Source organism: Pseudopodoces humilis, chromosome 3 (genome assembly GCF_049639895.1).
Source record: "Pseudopodoces humilis isolate 2021_Gansu_Grassland_sample_001 chromosome 3, ASM4963989v1, whole genome shotgun sequence".
NCBI lineage: Eukaryota > Metazoa > Chordata > Aves > Passeriformes > Paridae > Pseudopodoces > Pseudopodoces humilis.
The window spans coordinates 112,471,045-112,487,709 of NC_142202.1; the positions used below are offsets into that span (position 1 = coordinate 112,471,045).

At 47.8% G+C, this 16,665-nt stretch overlaps 1 protein-coding gene across 1 annotated transcript in view; it reads left to right on the top strand.

Annotated features, from left to right (window-relative positions):
- The window catches only part of FBXO16 (F-box protein 16), a 30,470-nt gene extending 13,805 nt beyond the window's left edge, over positions 1-16,665 (top strand). The window contains exons 4-9 of the mRNA XM_005528806.2: positions 2,332-2,538; positions 3,477-3,641; positions 4,485-4,690; positions 10,683-10,788; positions 14,457-14,664; positions 16,548-16,665. Coding sequence (XP_005528863.2) covers positions 2,332-2,538; positions 3,477-3,641; positions 4,485-4,690; positions 10,683-10,788; positions 14,457-14,664; positions 16,548-16,615 — 960 coding nt within the window. The 3' untranslated portion in view covers positions 16,616-16,665. The remainder of the gene's footprint in view (positions 1-2,331; positions 2,539-3,476; positions 3,642-4,484; positions 4,691-10,682; positions 10,789-14,456; positions 14,665-16,547) is intronic.

Here is a 16,665-nt window from a genome sequence, read left to right on the forward strand (position 1 = left end):
CCATTTATTTGCCTCTTATAATAATAAAAAAATATTCTAAGAAGATTTTTCCTTACTATTTTAATATTAAACATTTATATTTCTATTATATTTCTATTTCTATTTAATTTTTGGAGGTCACATTTAACGAAGGACTTAAATGTCCCTGAAGTTAAATGCAGACAAGGATTAAATGCAGAGATGTGACTTGCAGAGAGCAAGTTGGGAGTTGTGGAGAGGTGGGAACAGTGGCCAGCCCTGAGAAGGAAACAAACTGGGAAAAGCAGCATTCCCCAAGGAGAGGAATTCCCCAAACAATTCTGTTTCCCCTTTGAAAACTTTGAAAACCTTTCCATTTTCCTTTTCTCCCTGGGAAAAGGAGGTGAGTTTGGGTCAAGGCTGCTCTTGCTGTGCTGAGGAGGAGTTTCACGGAATTCCAGAGATTGGGTTGGAAGGGATTTTAAAGCTCATCCCATTCCAACCCCTGTCACGGCAGGGACACCTTCCACAATCCCAGGTTGCTCCAACCTGGCCTGGGACATTTTAGGTGTTATAAATGAAATTAGAATTTTGACAACTAGGTCCTTTGAGTTAACACCAGTTTAGTACAAGAATACAATTTAACAAAAAAATACAATTTATGTATATAATTTTCCATTAATTAAGTATGATTAAAGCATAAGCAAAACCGACCGGGGTCCGGAGTGGGTTCCCCACCCTACCTCACATACAAAACAAAGCACTTCAAGCTAGGCTTATATACTGTATGCTTATACACATTCATTAATGTTTCTCGTAAGTTTCCTCCTATTTCTGATTATTTCTGATTTTTTTGACTTTATGTCACTTTTCTTCATGGTGCATACCTTACTTGTTGCTAGGCAGTCTTTAGTTTTCTTTTGGGGGTCTTTTGACGAAGGCTTCTCCTCTTCTTCGTTGTCCTTTGGATGGCCTCACAGGTTTGCATGTGTGTACTAAGCGTTGTGTTATGTAAGTCTACTAATTAGTCTTATATTTAATAATTTTTAGGCTCTATGCCTAAAGTCATTCTAATTTTGTCCATCTCAAGGCCGTTTTCGTCTTGGGACATCACTTCCAAATTACATCCTGTACCTCAATTTTAACACGTAACATCTGCAAAGGGGTACATCTGCCTTGTAACACTGATTCTTTGGATTGCTTCTAATAATAACTTTCCAAATAGTTACAATTAAGTTAGCACTAATCAATTATATTTACTACATAGGAATGGGGCAGCCACAGCTTCTCTGGGAATTCCGTTCCAGGGCCTCCCCATCCTCACAGGGAAGGATTTCTCCCTAATATCCCATCTACATCTCTCCTCTGGGAGTTTAAAACCCTTCCCCTTGTCCTTTTACCACACACTCTGGTAGAAAGGGTGAAGAAAAACACACATTCCCCCTCAGGAAAGCCCTCAGGGAGGGAGCCCCCCCCAACCATCCCACCCTGTGCCTGCCGTTCCCGCTGGGAATTCCCGCTGCTCCTTCCACCATCCCGGGGCTTTTCCTGCTCCTTCCACCATCCCAGGGCTTTTCCTGCTCCTTCCACCATCCCAGGGCTTTTCCTTGCTTGCAGGTTTTTAGGTTTGGAGCCAGGTGGCAGCGGCTTGTGGGCATGAGGCCGATCTCCTCCCAGGAGATGGCTGCTGACAGGGCCCTTCCCAACCCCGGCCTGCGCCACCTTCCCTCCCACCCCAGCTTGCTCAGCTCTGCAAAGCCATCCCTGCTGCCCTGAGTTCCTCCCACACGGATTCCATCCTCCTCTTGAGGTACCTGCCATAAACCGTGTTATAATCTTTGTGACTCTGCTGCCACCGCGGATTTTTCCCCCCGCGAGGCGCCGGCAGCTCGGTTGGTTTCCCTCAGCTCCGCCTCTCGTGGTGGGCCAATGCAGTGGGATTGTGAGGAAAAATTACTTTACAAACCGTGAGGCGCTCTGAGATTGCAGTGGTGGGGGCCATGGAAGTGTCAGGGGAGAAGGAATCAACAATGAATTCATCCTTGGGGCCTGCTCCTGTAAAAACCCATCTGAGTCTCCTCCTTTCCGTGAGGGAGGCCAAGTCCCGGAGCCGGTCCCAGGAACGTGAGTGAGTCCTGGCCTAGGCTTCCCTGCATCCTTTGAGGGTTACAAATCATTCTGTGCCTTCGAAGTTCCTTTTCATGCATCCATTCCATTTGTTCCCAGCGCTCTGCTCCCTCTGAGTGAGTCAGAAGCTGCTGCTCGTGCAATTTCCCTCGCCTCGTTTTATTTTAAGACGCTGAATCTCCGGTTTCTCTGCACTTCAAACTCCCATTTTTAATTTTTTTAAATTTTTTTTTTTTTTCCTTCCAGTTTGACAAGTGGACAGATGGCCAGAGGAGGAGGATCCTGGTGGACCTGCTGGAACGCTGCTCCCTGTCCCAGCAGAAATTCTGTGCCAAGCAGCTCGAGGCCCGAGTCCCCACCGAGGCCGTCGATTTTACCACCAGGCTCCCTCGAGTCCTGTCCTTGTACATCTTTTCCTTCCTGGACCCACGGAGCCTCTGCCGATGTGCACAGGTAAAAAAAAGCCAGCACCTGCCTGGGGTTCAGAAAGCCAGGTCAAAGCAGTTTAAAACCAAAAATAAATAAAGGAAAATACTGATTTTTTTGGTGAGGACAAAAGGTCTTCTGACTTGGCATGCCAAATGCTTAGTGATGCTTGTTCCTCAGATCCTAAATTAAGCCAGATTGGCTAAGAATCATGGAAGTGAAGAATAATTTTAAATACTCAGTTCTAAAGCATTTTAAAAGTGATATTTTCAAGGCTGATTATTCCTAGAAGGGAAGCCTGGTACTTCCTGAGAATTAGATTCCTCTGAAACACCTTGCACTATGTGCAGAGCCCTTAAATTAATTCTTTGAGAAACATTGGCTTGTGCTTTTGCGAAGTACTACACTTGATCCTTTAAGGAAAACAGAACCTTTAAAATGCCTGAGAGTCAAGTGTTGGTCGTGGGGGAGCAGAAAATTACAGATGGGCTTTGGAGCAAAATGATTAAGACTCCAAAAATCTGTTTGCATGCCACAAAATGCTGTGAGATGCTGCCCGAAGTGGTTTTAAATTAATAAGTTTCATTTTCAGTGACATTATTGCTGCACTAATGAAATAGTCCATGTTATTTAAGATTATATAATAATCTCAGCTTGGCTAAGCCTTGTTTTAGTAACTTTCTCCAGCATTTCATGTGGATGCAACTCAAACTCTCCATGCTCAGGCAGGGAGACAATAGGTTAGAAAATTACTTAGAATCACAGAATATCTTGAGTTGGGAGGGCCCCACATCATGAAGGCCTTGAAAGGATTAAATGGTTTAATCAAAGGTTTGAATGGAACATTAACAGAGCAGAAGAATCTAATTCGTTCAAGGATAGGTGGGAATTACATCCTTGGCACAGAAATCCAAAATCTGGGGTGTTTTAAACCCCAAGGTTTTCAGCTGGCTGGGAATTCACAGGTGAGCTGGCACTGGAAGTACCTGTCGGAGCTGGATCAGCTGTGGATGCTGAAGTGCCTGCGTTTCGGGTGGTTCATCAGCTTCTGCCCCACGCCCTTCGAGCAGGGCGTCTGGAAAAAACACTACATCGAGATGGTGAGGGAGCTGCGTGTCTCCAGGCCCAAGGTACGGCCCCGCCTCGTGCCAGGAGTTTCACCTTTCCTCTTTCCCAGATTCTGCACTGGTGCGTGACTCTGAATTCCAGATTGAGTGTTAGCAAGTTCCCGGTTTAGTCAGACAAAACAATCCCAGAACTGGGGACACAATCACAGCTTCAGGCCCCAAAAAAGTACAAACAGCAGCGAATTTATGGGAGCAAACTGGGAGGATGGGACTTAATGAAGAATAATAATAATAAAAATAATAATAATAATAATAATGATAATAATAATAATAATAATTGGACAGTTAACCCCAATATGGAAATGGGCCAAAACTTATGAAAGTGTGGAAACTCATGACTCAGAGTCCATCTGAGGCATGGCTGGGCTCTTGTGCTGCCCAAGGTGTATCCTTTGAAGGCTTTTTTAATAAACACCTACTTTATTTCTCTAGCTCTGTCTAGTTTCTGTTCCTGGTAGCCTCTCCAGGCACCTCCTCCACGGGAGTTTGTCCCCACTGGGAAAACTGGGGGGTCTGGCTCCCAGCCCCTCTGCCTCTTGCTCTTTTTGGGATCCTCCTGCCCTGAATTCAAAGCTCAGCTCTTTAATTTAGAGCAGAGTCTCCCTCAGGCTCTCTGTGGTTGATAGAGAGAAGCTGATGCATCTCAACAGCAACTCAGCTCATCTTAATATGGATTATAGGGTGGTGACAAGCGCTGCCAGGTGCCTCTTTCTGTCCACTGACCATAATGGAGCCTGCAAAGACCAATTTTAAGTTAATCCCCAATTATTATAACTCAAAATTTAACCCAATCTGATTCTCCTCATAGGCTAAAACTTACTTTCTTCTTTCCATCTCTCCAATTAGACTCCTTCCAAGGACGAGTTCATCGTTATCGATGTGCAACCGGTAAAAAGCAACGTCCCAGAGAGGAAACTTTCCGTGGCAGGACGGGGGACAGCCAGGGGGAAAAAAGCTCTCCCTCCTTGGCGCTCATCCGACAGGAACCCCACAGACACCATCCGCTACAACTACCTGGACAACTACGACCCCATCGAGCAGGCCAGGCAGGCGTAAGAGCTTCACCTCTTTTCCTTTCCCCCTGGCACAAGATTTCCCATGTCCTCTGCAGGCTCACAGTGCTTTTTCTGGTTGCAAACCCGCTTTCCTGCTATTTTGGCTTTTTTTTTTTTGTGGAGGGATCGGTTTTGGTCCAAAGCTGCCACTGCTTTGTGTCATTTCTGCACGGCTCGTCAGGTTGGAACTCCTGGGGGATGTTTCAGAGCTGGAACAGGAGAGTTTTTTTAAAATCAAGCTGCCAGGCTGAGAGGAATGTGTGGGTTTTGCAGGGCAGAGGAAGAATGAATGAATTGTGATGAAATATAATTCTATCGCTCCGAGGATCTCCTGGCTGACAGGAGGCTGGGATGATTGAATTGCAGGGCAGGTGTAAGAGGATGTCAGAGCATGGAGGTGATGAATGGCATTTGTGTCTGCACTGCCGGGATCCATCATTTCCTGGGCTCCCAGGATTATCCACATGGAAAAAATAAAAAACAACAGCATTTCCCTCCCAAAGCCGAGTTTTGCACATTGATCTGTGTTAGAACTGCCACAGGTTTTCCTTTGCCACCTCTGGCATCAGCGATTTTCCAAATCTTAGATCCAGGGTCAGTTTTCTGTGCATTAACAAGCCCAGGGAGGGTGTGGGAAGAGGTTTTTTTGTGTGAATCCCTGGAAACGCCACCTCTGACGCTTCCTGGGGGTCACCTCAGCCCAGCTGGTGTGGAAAGGGTGATGCTGTCATTAACCCAAGCCTGGCAAAGAGGCAACAGATCCTCTTGACCATTCCCTGGATCCTGTGGGAATCCACGGACTCGCCACGCCGAGCCTGCCCGGAGCAGGCGATTCCTCTCCGCCGTGCCAACGAAAACCTTGGGAACCGCCGGAGCCACGACGGAAATCACTCGGGTTGCGTTTGAGTAAATATCCAACAGAGCCAAGATTATCCCTGCACCCGGGAACAATCAGCCCAGGAATTACCCCAGCCAGGGATTGTTTGGCCAAGCACTCTCGCAGCCCTTTCCCAGCGTGATTAGCTCTGCCGGACCCACCGCTCCTCCTGGGTGTTCCACAGAGCTCCCCGAGCGAAAGCCTTTTATGATTCACGTTTTAATCCGCGTCCCCTGCTCCTTGGATACTGCACTACTTCAAAGAGCTTCCCAGTTTCCACCTCACCCTCTTTCTGTGGGATGTTGCCCAACCCCAACACCACTTTTGGGTCGTTGTTCCTTGAGGCTTTTAACTGAGTGTTTTCACCAAACGCTTCCTGCTGCAAACGAACATCCTGGTGTTATTTTCCAGCTGTGCTCAGTGGTTTTGTGTAGCAGCTCCCAGAGGTTTCTGTGAGGTTTAGGGTTCTCCTGTGCCATCCCTGTGAGCTTTAGGATTCTCCTGTGCCACCAAAAAAGCGAGACAAGCCATGTTTGAAGAGTTTAAAAGTGGCCTGTCCCAACGCCGAGCTGTGGATGCGGCCGAGAACCAGGTGAAAACAATTCACCTGGAATAAAGAAACAGTAAATATTAAATCCACTCCCTGTTTGCCTCTCCCGAGCGAGATCCCAGCCTCTCTCCATCTGTGGAGAACATTTTAATGCCGAGTGTTCCTGCAAATCTGCCATTTATCCGTAATTACAGAGGATTATGGAGAGGAGAGAGAGGAATTCTGTGAGATTCTCCAGTTTATCAAGGATCTGCCTTTAATATCACTTAAGCTGCAGGTAATTGCTGGTGTTCAGGCTCATCTGTGCTGATTATTCAGCAGCGCAGGTGCCACGTTTCAGGTGCTGACCCAGCCTCCCACTCCCACAACCGTGTTCTGGTGCTTCTTTTCCATGGACACTTGGCTGTCTCTTCCCAAAAACCCTCCTGCTGAGGCTCTGTGTTGTGTTCTCCACCTTTCCAGAACGGGAATTCAGCTCTTCAGCTGGATCCCTGGAGCAGGGGGACACCTCTGTCCCTCAGGTTTTGGTGGGGGTGGCAGGAGAACGTCACTGTGGCCCTGGTGTCCCTCTGGGATGCCAAGCCTTGGTTTGGTGTCTCCCAGGACTCCAAACCTGACCAGGGCTCAGCTTGGAAGGCAGAAGAGAATCCCAAGATAAAAATCTCCCGCCCCGCCGGCGATTTCAGGTTCTCCTTCAGATGAGCCGGATTCCCGGAGCTCAAGGGCAAAACAACCTCTCCTCATGTAAAATGGATGTCAGGAGGAACGAGATCCGTGTAAAACGAGATCCTGAAACAATAGGAGCGATTTCCCAGGGTTTGCCAAAGGGGATCTGGGAGGGGAAATGATTTTTGCTGCAGTCTGAGGAAAGGACCTGAGGTGAGGCTTTCCTTGAGGACACGAACGTGTGGGAGAGGACACGGCAGAACTCGCAGAAGCTCCAAGTGATGGTGGAGAGAAAAGGACTGGAGGGAGCTCTTCTAGCCCAGCACCTTGACTGGGAAACTGGAAATCCCTGAGCCAACAAAGCCTTTTTTTTTCCCCACTTGAGTGCCGAGGAAAACCGGAGCTGTGGAGAATTCCTTGTGAATAAACAGGATCAGATCAAAGGAATACCTGACGCCACCATCAAAGCAGCGTGTGAGACGAGTCACTGGCTGCTACCTTGACTCCAAGTTAATCTCCCTAATTTCAGGTTGGATTTTGCAGAATTTAAGAGGCAATCAACCAAAAACAAGTTTTTCCTAACTCTTGGGCCAGGTTAAAACCTCCTCGGAGCTTGACCTCGCTCTGCAGTTCTTTTCTGGTCCAAAGGGAGGGGAGGACTCTGCTGCTCATCGCATCAAGGTGAAATATTGACATTTAAATGGCAGAGTTCGTGGAATTCCAGAACAGTTTGGGTGGAAAGAGATGTTAAAACTCATCCAGTTCCAACCCTGACACCTCCCACTATCCCAGGTTGCTCCAAGCCCCATCCAACTTGGCCTTGGACACTTGCAGGGATCCAGGGGCAGCCACAGCTTCTCTGAGAATTCCAGCCCAGGAACTCTCCACCCTCACAGGGAAGGATATTTTCCCCTGATATTTAATCTAAATCTCTCCTCTTTTAGTTTAAAACTGCTCATGGAAAAAGTCACTTCTTGTCATCTGTGATGCTGAAGAGTTTTCATCAGTTTCTTTTGAGTCATCAGCCGCCTTCTCCCTTCCACAGCAGCACCAAAACAGCACTGCTGAGAATTCCTAGCAGAGAACTCATCCTTGCTTAGCCAGAAAAAGGGAAATACGGGAAGCAGAACGAGCTACAGTCAATTCTCAGGCAGTGCAGCGGGAATGGAATCCTCTAAGTGGAAAAACCAAACATATTCTGCATCCTATGAGACCATAATTGGCTCTTTGGCTTTGAAAAACAGATCAATACATTTCCAGACAGCAGCTGGGCGAGGCCAGTGCTCACTGGGGAGAACAATTAAACTGCGCCACAGCCGGGGAGTGCCCAAAAAATGGGGTTCGTTTGCAATCTGGATGATCACTGAAACTTATTTTTTTGTTTCTGATGGATTTCTTTGTTCTCTGCTCAGAAAGGCAGGAGTTTGTACCCTAAAAACTGTGCCCAGGAGCTCAGTGCAAACCCCCCTGGCAGCGTGAAGGGGATGGGACAGAGATCCCACAGTGAATTCCCTGGGAGGCTTTGGGTTTAGTTGGAACAGTGTGGGAAAAGCTTCTCAGTCACTGAGCAGGGAAATTAAGAATAGCAACGATCAGCTGTGCAGCCAAGGGAGTGGTGAGGTGATAGAGAAGAGATACAGACAGGGCTGAGTTACAAATTGCCTGGAAGGGGTTATCAAAACCCCTCAATAGAATTATAGCTGTGACTATCGGTGTTGTAATTTATCACAGCGATAAATCGCAAAAATTACTAAATTCTGGTAGGTCTGGTTTGTTTTCTGCCTGAATTGTCCAAGCAGCTTTTTGTTATTAGACTAAAAAAAATCAAAACAAACAACAATCCTCCAGAGATAATCAAGGAAGGATTTGCCTCTCTGGGCACAAAGAAATATTGCAAAGGGGAAGTGAAAGATTTTTATCTAAAGCGTGGAGTCGAGTTAGGAGGTTTTTCTGTGGGGCTCTGATCTGCCTACAGAGGCTGGGAGGGCATTTCTGTCAGGCCCTGTGTGCGCAGTTCTGCTGGAAGGCATCTGCTGGTTGCCAATAAATCAAAAGATTTGCCTCCCACTCCATGGTGAATAATGAATTCCGATTCCATCCGAGCGCTGGAGCCCCGCCAAGAGCGCGGCCTCGCGCCTCAAGACAGGGCCCTGCTACTTCTCACGACAACAGCCCTGGCTCCTTCCCCCCATCCCCAGCCTTGGGTAATTTATGTAATTTATGGCCATGGGCTGGCTCTAAAAAACAGTTGCATATTGTCCCGGAGTGTTTACCCGACGAGGAAATAATTACTTTCAGTAATTGTTCTGCCAGCGGCCCAGGCCCCGTTTCTGACAAAGAGGGGCTCGCTTGCGTGAGAAGGGCTCGGAGCGGCCCCGTCCTCCCGGATCCCCACGCTCCCCTCTCCCTTTTGAGGCTGCTGAAAAGCCAGCCCAGCTCCCCCTGGGCGTGTGGGAATCAGAAAAATCCCCTGAAGGAGGAAAACGGGGTGAGAAACAGCGAGTTCAGCACTGGGGGTGAGACCTGCCGTCCTTTTTCCTCGTCCTCGCTCCTTCTGTTTTCCTGAGCCGGAGCTGGGGTTGTGGGGGTGAGCTGACACCACGTTTTGGACACCAGAACACAGCAGCAGATACCAAAATTTACAGTAATATTTTACAGTAATAATTTGCAGTAATAATTTACAGTAATAATTTACAGTATTATTTTACAGTAATAGTTTACAATAATATTTACAGTCACAGTATTTACAGTTACTGCCTCCTGCCCAAAGGTCACAGCATCATTCAGGATGGAAAACACCTATAAGATCACAGACTCCAGCCATAACCTGGACACTGCCAGGTCCAGCAAAATGACTGATTAATTCCCAGCTGGAATATTTTGGGTTGAATTTTCTCCCTTGGCTTGTTTGTGTTTATGGACAGGTTGCGGTTTTCCTCAATTTCCGATTTGAAATAATGCTGGATTTGACTTTACGATCCTGGCTTGGGATGAGGGAATCCTGGACACGTGCTGGTGCTGCGTGTGTGTTACGTGGTGTGATCCTGGTTTTTTATGGGATAAAAGCTGCTTTTAGAGTCCAGATCCACCCTTCATCTCCATGGTTTTGTATTCCTGCTGTGCTTTTTTAGCTGCCCAGAGACACTGGGAGAACCACTCAGAGCTTCTGCTTAAAATTCCCAGATTACATATCGCGGAATTTGAATGTGGAATGAGCGCCTTGGGATAATGAACCTGCCTGAGTGCTTAGAAAAAAACTGCCTCAGAGTCTGGATTTTACTCCTGATATTGGAATAAAAAAAAAAAAGTGGCAACCGGCCACATTCCAGCGCAATTCACTTAATTTTCACACTCTGGAATGTTCCCGTTCTGCCAGTTAATTGTGTTGGGTTTAATAGCAGCTGCACATAATACCAAAAATATGGAAATACAGGTATGGAACGATTTGGCTACAAAAACACCGAATAAAAACCTTGCTGGAGGGGCGGCCCCCAGCCTTTTTTACACTTCAGGCCACACAGACTTCACTGAAAACTCCCAAATGGATTCAGCTCAACTTCTTTTCTGTGAATTTCCTTAAGGAGCTGTAACATCTTAGGTGGACTTAGCTTAAATCAAGAATTTATCACAACTTAAAAAAAAAAAAAAAATTAAAAAAATCAAGTTCCCACCTTCCCCTGAGCGCTGGTAGCCGACTGTGCTCTTTGGGGCAAGATAAAAATTTGTTATCTCGAACCACAATTTTCAGGTGGCAATATCCCAAAGGATTTGGTTTTTATCACCCCGCAGGGCTGCAAGAGCAGGGCATTTATTATCAATAAATTAAATACATTAACAATCAATCATTACCGATAAATTAAATACATTTATTGATATCCTTGTGTTCTGCTCTGCAGCAGGAGGAAGGGAGGAGGGCACACCCCGGACCTGAGCCGGCAGGCGGCTGAGAGGAAGAGGAGAGGAGGTCGTGGATCCGCTCAGCTCCGGAAGGTGAAATCCCTGGCAAGTGTCACCAGCGTGTGATTCCAGCACCTGGGGCGGTGTCAGGCACCCCCAGGGATGTTTGAGCTCCGAGTTTTTCCCTCGGGGAAGTCTCAGGGAGGACACCTGGGCAGGAGGAAGACACAAAGCCCCCCGTGGCATCCCAGACATCGCTGCAGGTGGGAGAGGGACAGCGCTGTCAGTGCAGAGAGTGACCCTGTTATTCATCTGCTCCTCCCTCTCCTTGCTATCCCAAAAACCCCTTTCCATCCTTTTTATAAAGTGCTGCCACACTTCTTTTATGACTTTTATCCCAAACTTCCACAGCCCTGGATGGCCGCGGTTCGATGTCCGCTCATTCTCCGTGCCCTGAGCCCCAGCGGAACAGCCCCAAATCTTAACACTGAGGGCTCTTTGTGCTCAGGGCTGCTAAAATGGAGCATCCTCCCATGAAAGGAGCCCAGGGAAGTCATTCCAGAAAGCTCCATGGGTTTTGTGGCTCTGGAGACAAATAACCGCCGGGAGCAGGCCGTGCCGACGAGCGTGTCGGGGTTCTGGGAGCGGCCCTGGTGTTCCCTGAGCCACGGCAGGCGGGCTGAAAAAGGGTTACAAAAAAAGAGAGGCATTGTCTCCCAGATGGGGAGGCATCCTCCTGACCCAAATACAGCCTTGCGTGTGAGGAAATTGATTCTGGCACTGTTGGAGGGCAGAAAATATCGTTATTTAATATCATTATTCAGCCTCTGGCTTACAGTTTGCGCTCTCTGGGGATCGGTGTCCTCACGCGGGTTCAGCCTGCCACCACTTCCCAATTTCAAGTTGTTTCATTGCCAGGCCAGAAGTGAAGTTTTTACTCTCGGCTCAGAGTAAAAAATAAGTGAAGTTGGTTTTCTTTCCCTGGGTTTTAGGAAAGTTATGTGAATTCTGAAGTTAATTAACTGGCAACCCCAATCAGGAAGCGTTTAAGTGATAAAAAAATGGGAGAATCGCGGAATTGTTGAAGTTGGAAAAGATCTTGAAGATCATCAGGTCCAACCATTCCCAGCACTGCCAAGGCCAGCACTGATCCCTGTCCCCAAGTGTCACTTCCACAGGGATTTTTAGTCCCTCCAGGGATGGCAACTCCATTTTGCCAGCCATAAATGAGCACAGCTCTAAAAACAATAAAACCGAGGTTAAACCAGGCTGATACCTAAGAAAAAATTTAAAAAAAAAAAAAAAATTAATTCTCTAGGAATAACCCGAAATTAATTTCCATTCCTTATTAAAGGTAGCATTGGGAAACCTGGTTGAAATGAAAGACCTTTGAAAAGGCTCCTATTTAATCAAGTCTAAATAAAGAGGTTTAATGTGCAAATCTTTCAGCAAATCCTTAGAAGAGGAATAGCCCAGGATGAAAGAATAAATGCCCAAGGCGAGCAAACACCGAGTCAAATTAAAACAAAACCCTCAAACAGATCAATGGTCCAAGTGCAGAGTGTAGGTGAGAATAAAGAATATTACAGCCAACAATGAAGATGTAAAAAAGGGGTTATTAGATGGAGCTCCCAGCTCAGCCAAATTAAGAATAAACACCTAATTAAGAGGGCATCCACTGGCTCCAGGGTGAACGAGAAAACCTTGGAGGGTTTGGAGTTTGTTGCTAATCATGGAAAGCAGAAAATGTGACCAGGCTCGCTCTTCGTTTGGAATAAATTAAAGTCAATTGGCCCAATTAGAATAAATAGTAAATTAGAGTGAATGAAGTTAATTAGGTTTTGAATGGAGGGCCACATTCTGCCACGTGGAACCCCCATGTCTGTGCAGGGGGCAGGGAATTCCTGCCCTCTCTTTTTTCCAGGAAAATGCTTCAAGGACAGTCCAAGGATGCCTCTCTGACCAGGAGCTGTGATTTCTGAGCCCAGCGCCCTTCCCACGAGTCCTTCCCACCAAATTCCCAAATATTTTTATGGGGAAGGTAAAACTGGGTGGGTCAACATCAGCAAGGAGGGGCTGGGTCTGCCTTTGTCTGCTCCAGACACTGCCCCACCCTCACAGCTGCTCCCAAATTATTTTTAGTCCTCTAAAAATTATTTTTAGTCCTTAAATAACATCTTGTTGACAGGATCAGTCATCCCCTGCCCCTAAGGTAATGAGATTGCAGGATCTGAAGGCAGGAGTGCATTTTTTTCCACGGCATTTTGGCAGGGAATTGATTTTCTGAGTCAAAATCCCATTTCCAGGAGGTGGGAATAGCCGACAGGAAAATCCAGGATTCCCAGCACACGGTCCTGTGCAACACATATTTATATTCTACAAACATTACTTGGAATTTTCTTTATTCGCCATGATAATGTTTGTTCTCTATTCTTAACAAAAAATTCAGATCAGTCAAAAAAAAACCCCAAAATTCCAAGCTGTTCTTTTCCAGAATTTTTATTTTTATTTTATTTTTTGGCATCTTTATCAAGGAATAAACTGGGTTGTTAAGATCTTTTCTTTTTCTTAATTTTTGTAATATAAAAGTTAAAATAAACTTCATCCTTTACACTTTTGAGTCTTCAAACACTGAGCAAGACAGGGGACATGCACAGGGGAGAATTTGGACACTAATTTTATTTGTTTATTTATTTTAATTTAATTTTAATTTATTTATTAGTATTTATTTGGGCATATTAATTGGTGTGGAGAATTAATTAATGTGGGCACCAATTTCTAATTGGGTCCTTCTGTCCTTGAGGCAGATTTGCACCACAGCACAGCTCAAGTCAAGCAGATTATGGCTGTATTTTTTAGGAATCTCATTAAGGGATATAATTTAGGAATAAAGTGTATAGAATCAATATTTATCGATAGTATTCCACAGAATTGATAGAATAGAATTTGGGAATGAAATTTATGGAATGCATAAAATTTCTCAGTGGATTCCAATGTTTACAGTCCCTCTGAAGCTGCTGTGATGATGATTTCCCTTCCCTTCCCTTCCCTTCCCTTCCCTTCCCTTCCCTTCCCTTCCCTTCCCTTCCCTTCCCTTCCCTTCCCGCACCTTCCCTTCCCTTCCCTTCCCTTCCCTTCCCTTCCCTTCCCTTCCCTTCCCTTCCCTTCCCTTCCCTTCCCTTCCCTTCCCTTCCCTTCCCTTCCCTTCCCTTCCCGCACCTTCCCTTCCCTTCCCTTCCCGCACCTTCCCTTCCCTTCCCTTCCCTTCCCTTCCCTTCCCTTCCCTTCCCTTCCCTTCCCTTCCCTTCCCTTCCCTTCCCTTCCCTTCCCTTCCCTTCCCTTCCCTTCCCGCACCTTCCCGCACCTTCCCGCACCTTCCCTTCCCTTCCCGCACCTTCCCTTCCCGCACCTTCCCTTCCCTTCCCTTCCCTTCCCTTCCCTTCCCTTCCCTTCCCTTCCCTTCCCTTCCCTTCCCTTCCCTTCCCTTCCCTTCCCTTCCCTTCCCTTCCCTTCCCTTCCCTTCCCTTCCCTTCCCTTCCCTTCCCTTCCCTTCCCTTCCCTTCCCTTCCCTTCCCTTCCCTTCCCTTCCCTTCCCTTCCCTTCCCTTCCCTTCCCTTCCCTTCCCTTCCCTCCCCCTCCCCTCCCCTCCCCTCCCCTCCCCTCCCCTCCCCTCCCTCCCCTCCCCTCCCCCCCCCCCCCCCCCCCCCCCCCCCCCTCCCCTCCCCTCCCCTCCATCCCATCCCTCAATCCCATCCCATCCCTTCCTTTCCCAGTTATCCCTTCCTGCAGATCTCCAGCCTGTCCCCAAGCCCCCAGCCCGTCCCACCTGGGCCGCACCTGAGCTCACCGGGACCCTTCCCGCCAAGGCGCTGGCCCGGAGCTCCCGCTGGAACGCCGGGATCCGCCCGGGACCTGTCCGAGCTCCAGCACCGCGGCCGAGAGGAACCAGAGATGTCACCAGGGGGGACACCAGGTCTTCGTGTGAGTGTGATGTCCTGTCCTCAGCGGGGGCTGTTCTGGGGACAACACCCAAATCATGGAACCGTAAAATCATGGAATGGCTTGGGTGGGAAGGGACCTTAAATCCCATCCTGTCCCACCCCCTGCCATGGGTACGGACATCTTTTGTTATCCCAGGTTGCTCCAAGCCCTGTCCAGCCTTTCCTGGGACACTTCCAGGGGTCCAGGGGCAGCCACAGCTTCTCTGGGAATTCCAGCCCAGCCCCTCTCCACTCACCCGGCCAGGAATTCCTTCCCAATATCCCATCCAAATCTCCCCTTTCCCAACAGGAAGCCATTCCCTGTGTCCCTCCATCCCTTGTCCCAGGTCCTCTCCAGCTCTCCTGGAGCCCCTCTCGGGGGGTGGAGGACAAGGAAGTGCTCCAGATGGTGGGAATCCAGGGAATCCAGAGGACAGGGTTTCCAAAAATAAGGAGGCAGAGGGACACGATCCCAAACAATGTGATGCCATTTCAGTCTGGGGTTGGCTCTGGAAGCTCCTCCTGGTGCATCCTGAAGCTGCTCAGGGTCAGGAAAGCCTTTTTGGGGTCTTTGGGAAGTCCTGGTGGTTCACCCAGGGCTTGTCATCAATCCGTGACCCCTGGTGGCTTTTTGTGCAAAAACGGTGAAGAACCTGGCGCGAGCAAAGGAAAAGAGGATTTTGATGGAAGACTGTTGGGATTTTAGGAAAGACACCGGGATGGAGTGATGGGAGATCCTACAGGTCAATGATTATCCGGTAATTATTGGTGATCCCGTCTCGATGGGAGATGATGGAGCACGTGGAGACCTCCAGCATCCCTTTGGATCTCCCAAGCCTTGCGTTTTTAGCAGATCCATGGGTTCATCTCCATGAGGAGGATCCACAGTGCAAACCAGCGATCCCAAATCCTCGTGACCAGAGAAAGGACCAGGGACGAAGGATGAGACACCAGGAAAACACTGGAATGTTTGGATTGGATTGGAATTAGTATCAGGAAAAGGCTTGTCCAAGCCCTGGCACAGCTGCCCAGTGGTGGAGTCCCCATTCCTGACGGGATTTAAAAATCCACGTGGATGTGGCACGTGGATCCGTGGTGGCCGTGGCAGAGATGTGGGAATGATTTGGCTCGATGTTCTTGGAGAGCTTTTCCAACCTTAACGATTCCATGATTCCATGAATGAGGCCTAAGGAAAGCACAAGTGGGAAGCAGAACATAAACACATCCTGGCCACAAAAACACCAGGATCAGGCTGGAAAATCCCAGGGAATTCCTGCAGGGATGGGATCTCCCAGGGACGGTTACTGGGGCCATACTGGTGGAGGATACTGGGACAGGCCGGGATGTGCCAAATCCCATCCTGGCTGCATCCAGGAAAATGAAAAACTGTGGAAGAGGAAGGGGTTAGGAGGGAAAGAATCTCCAGACACTGCTGCTGAGGTAAATTATCCCTGAGGGATGCACCTGGATTAGGGGCAGTTTTCTGGGGGATTTTTTTTTGGTATCAGAGAGAGACAAATCCTATCGTAATTCCTTCAGTGACCTCTCCCAGACCTCTGTGAACTCCAGCAGGCTCTTCCCAAAGTAAACATCCCAATTTTGGATCCAGCTCCCGCTGGGCTTCGCCAGGCCGCATTTGCAGGATGTCAGGAAGGGACGGAAAAAGGGAAAACGTTTTGATTGATGATTATTTTCCCTGTAATGAGGTCACGAGCGGGAATAATCTTCCCATTCAATCCAGATTTGGAATGGCACTTGAGGTATCAAATGCCACAAAAACCCCAAGGATTGGCCGAGCACTTAAATACGTTTAGAGTCTGAATTCTCTGAGTTCATCTGAAATCTCTAAATTAGTCTGATTCTTATCGTTTCTCTCTCATGCAGCCCCTCCTCTGTTTGAGGCTCAGCCCTGGCACATTCCTTCATCCAACCAAGGATCCGACACGGAATAAGGGAGGATCCAGGGTATCCTTCATCTAAGCAGAAGAGAAATTTATCCGCC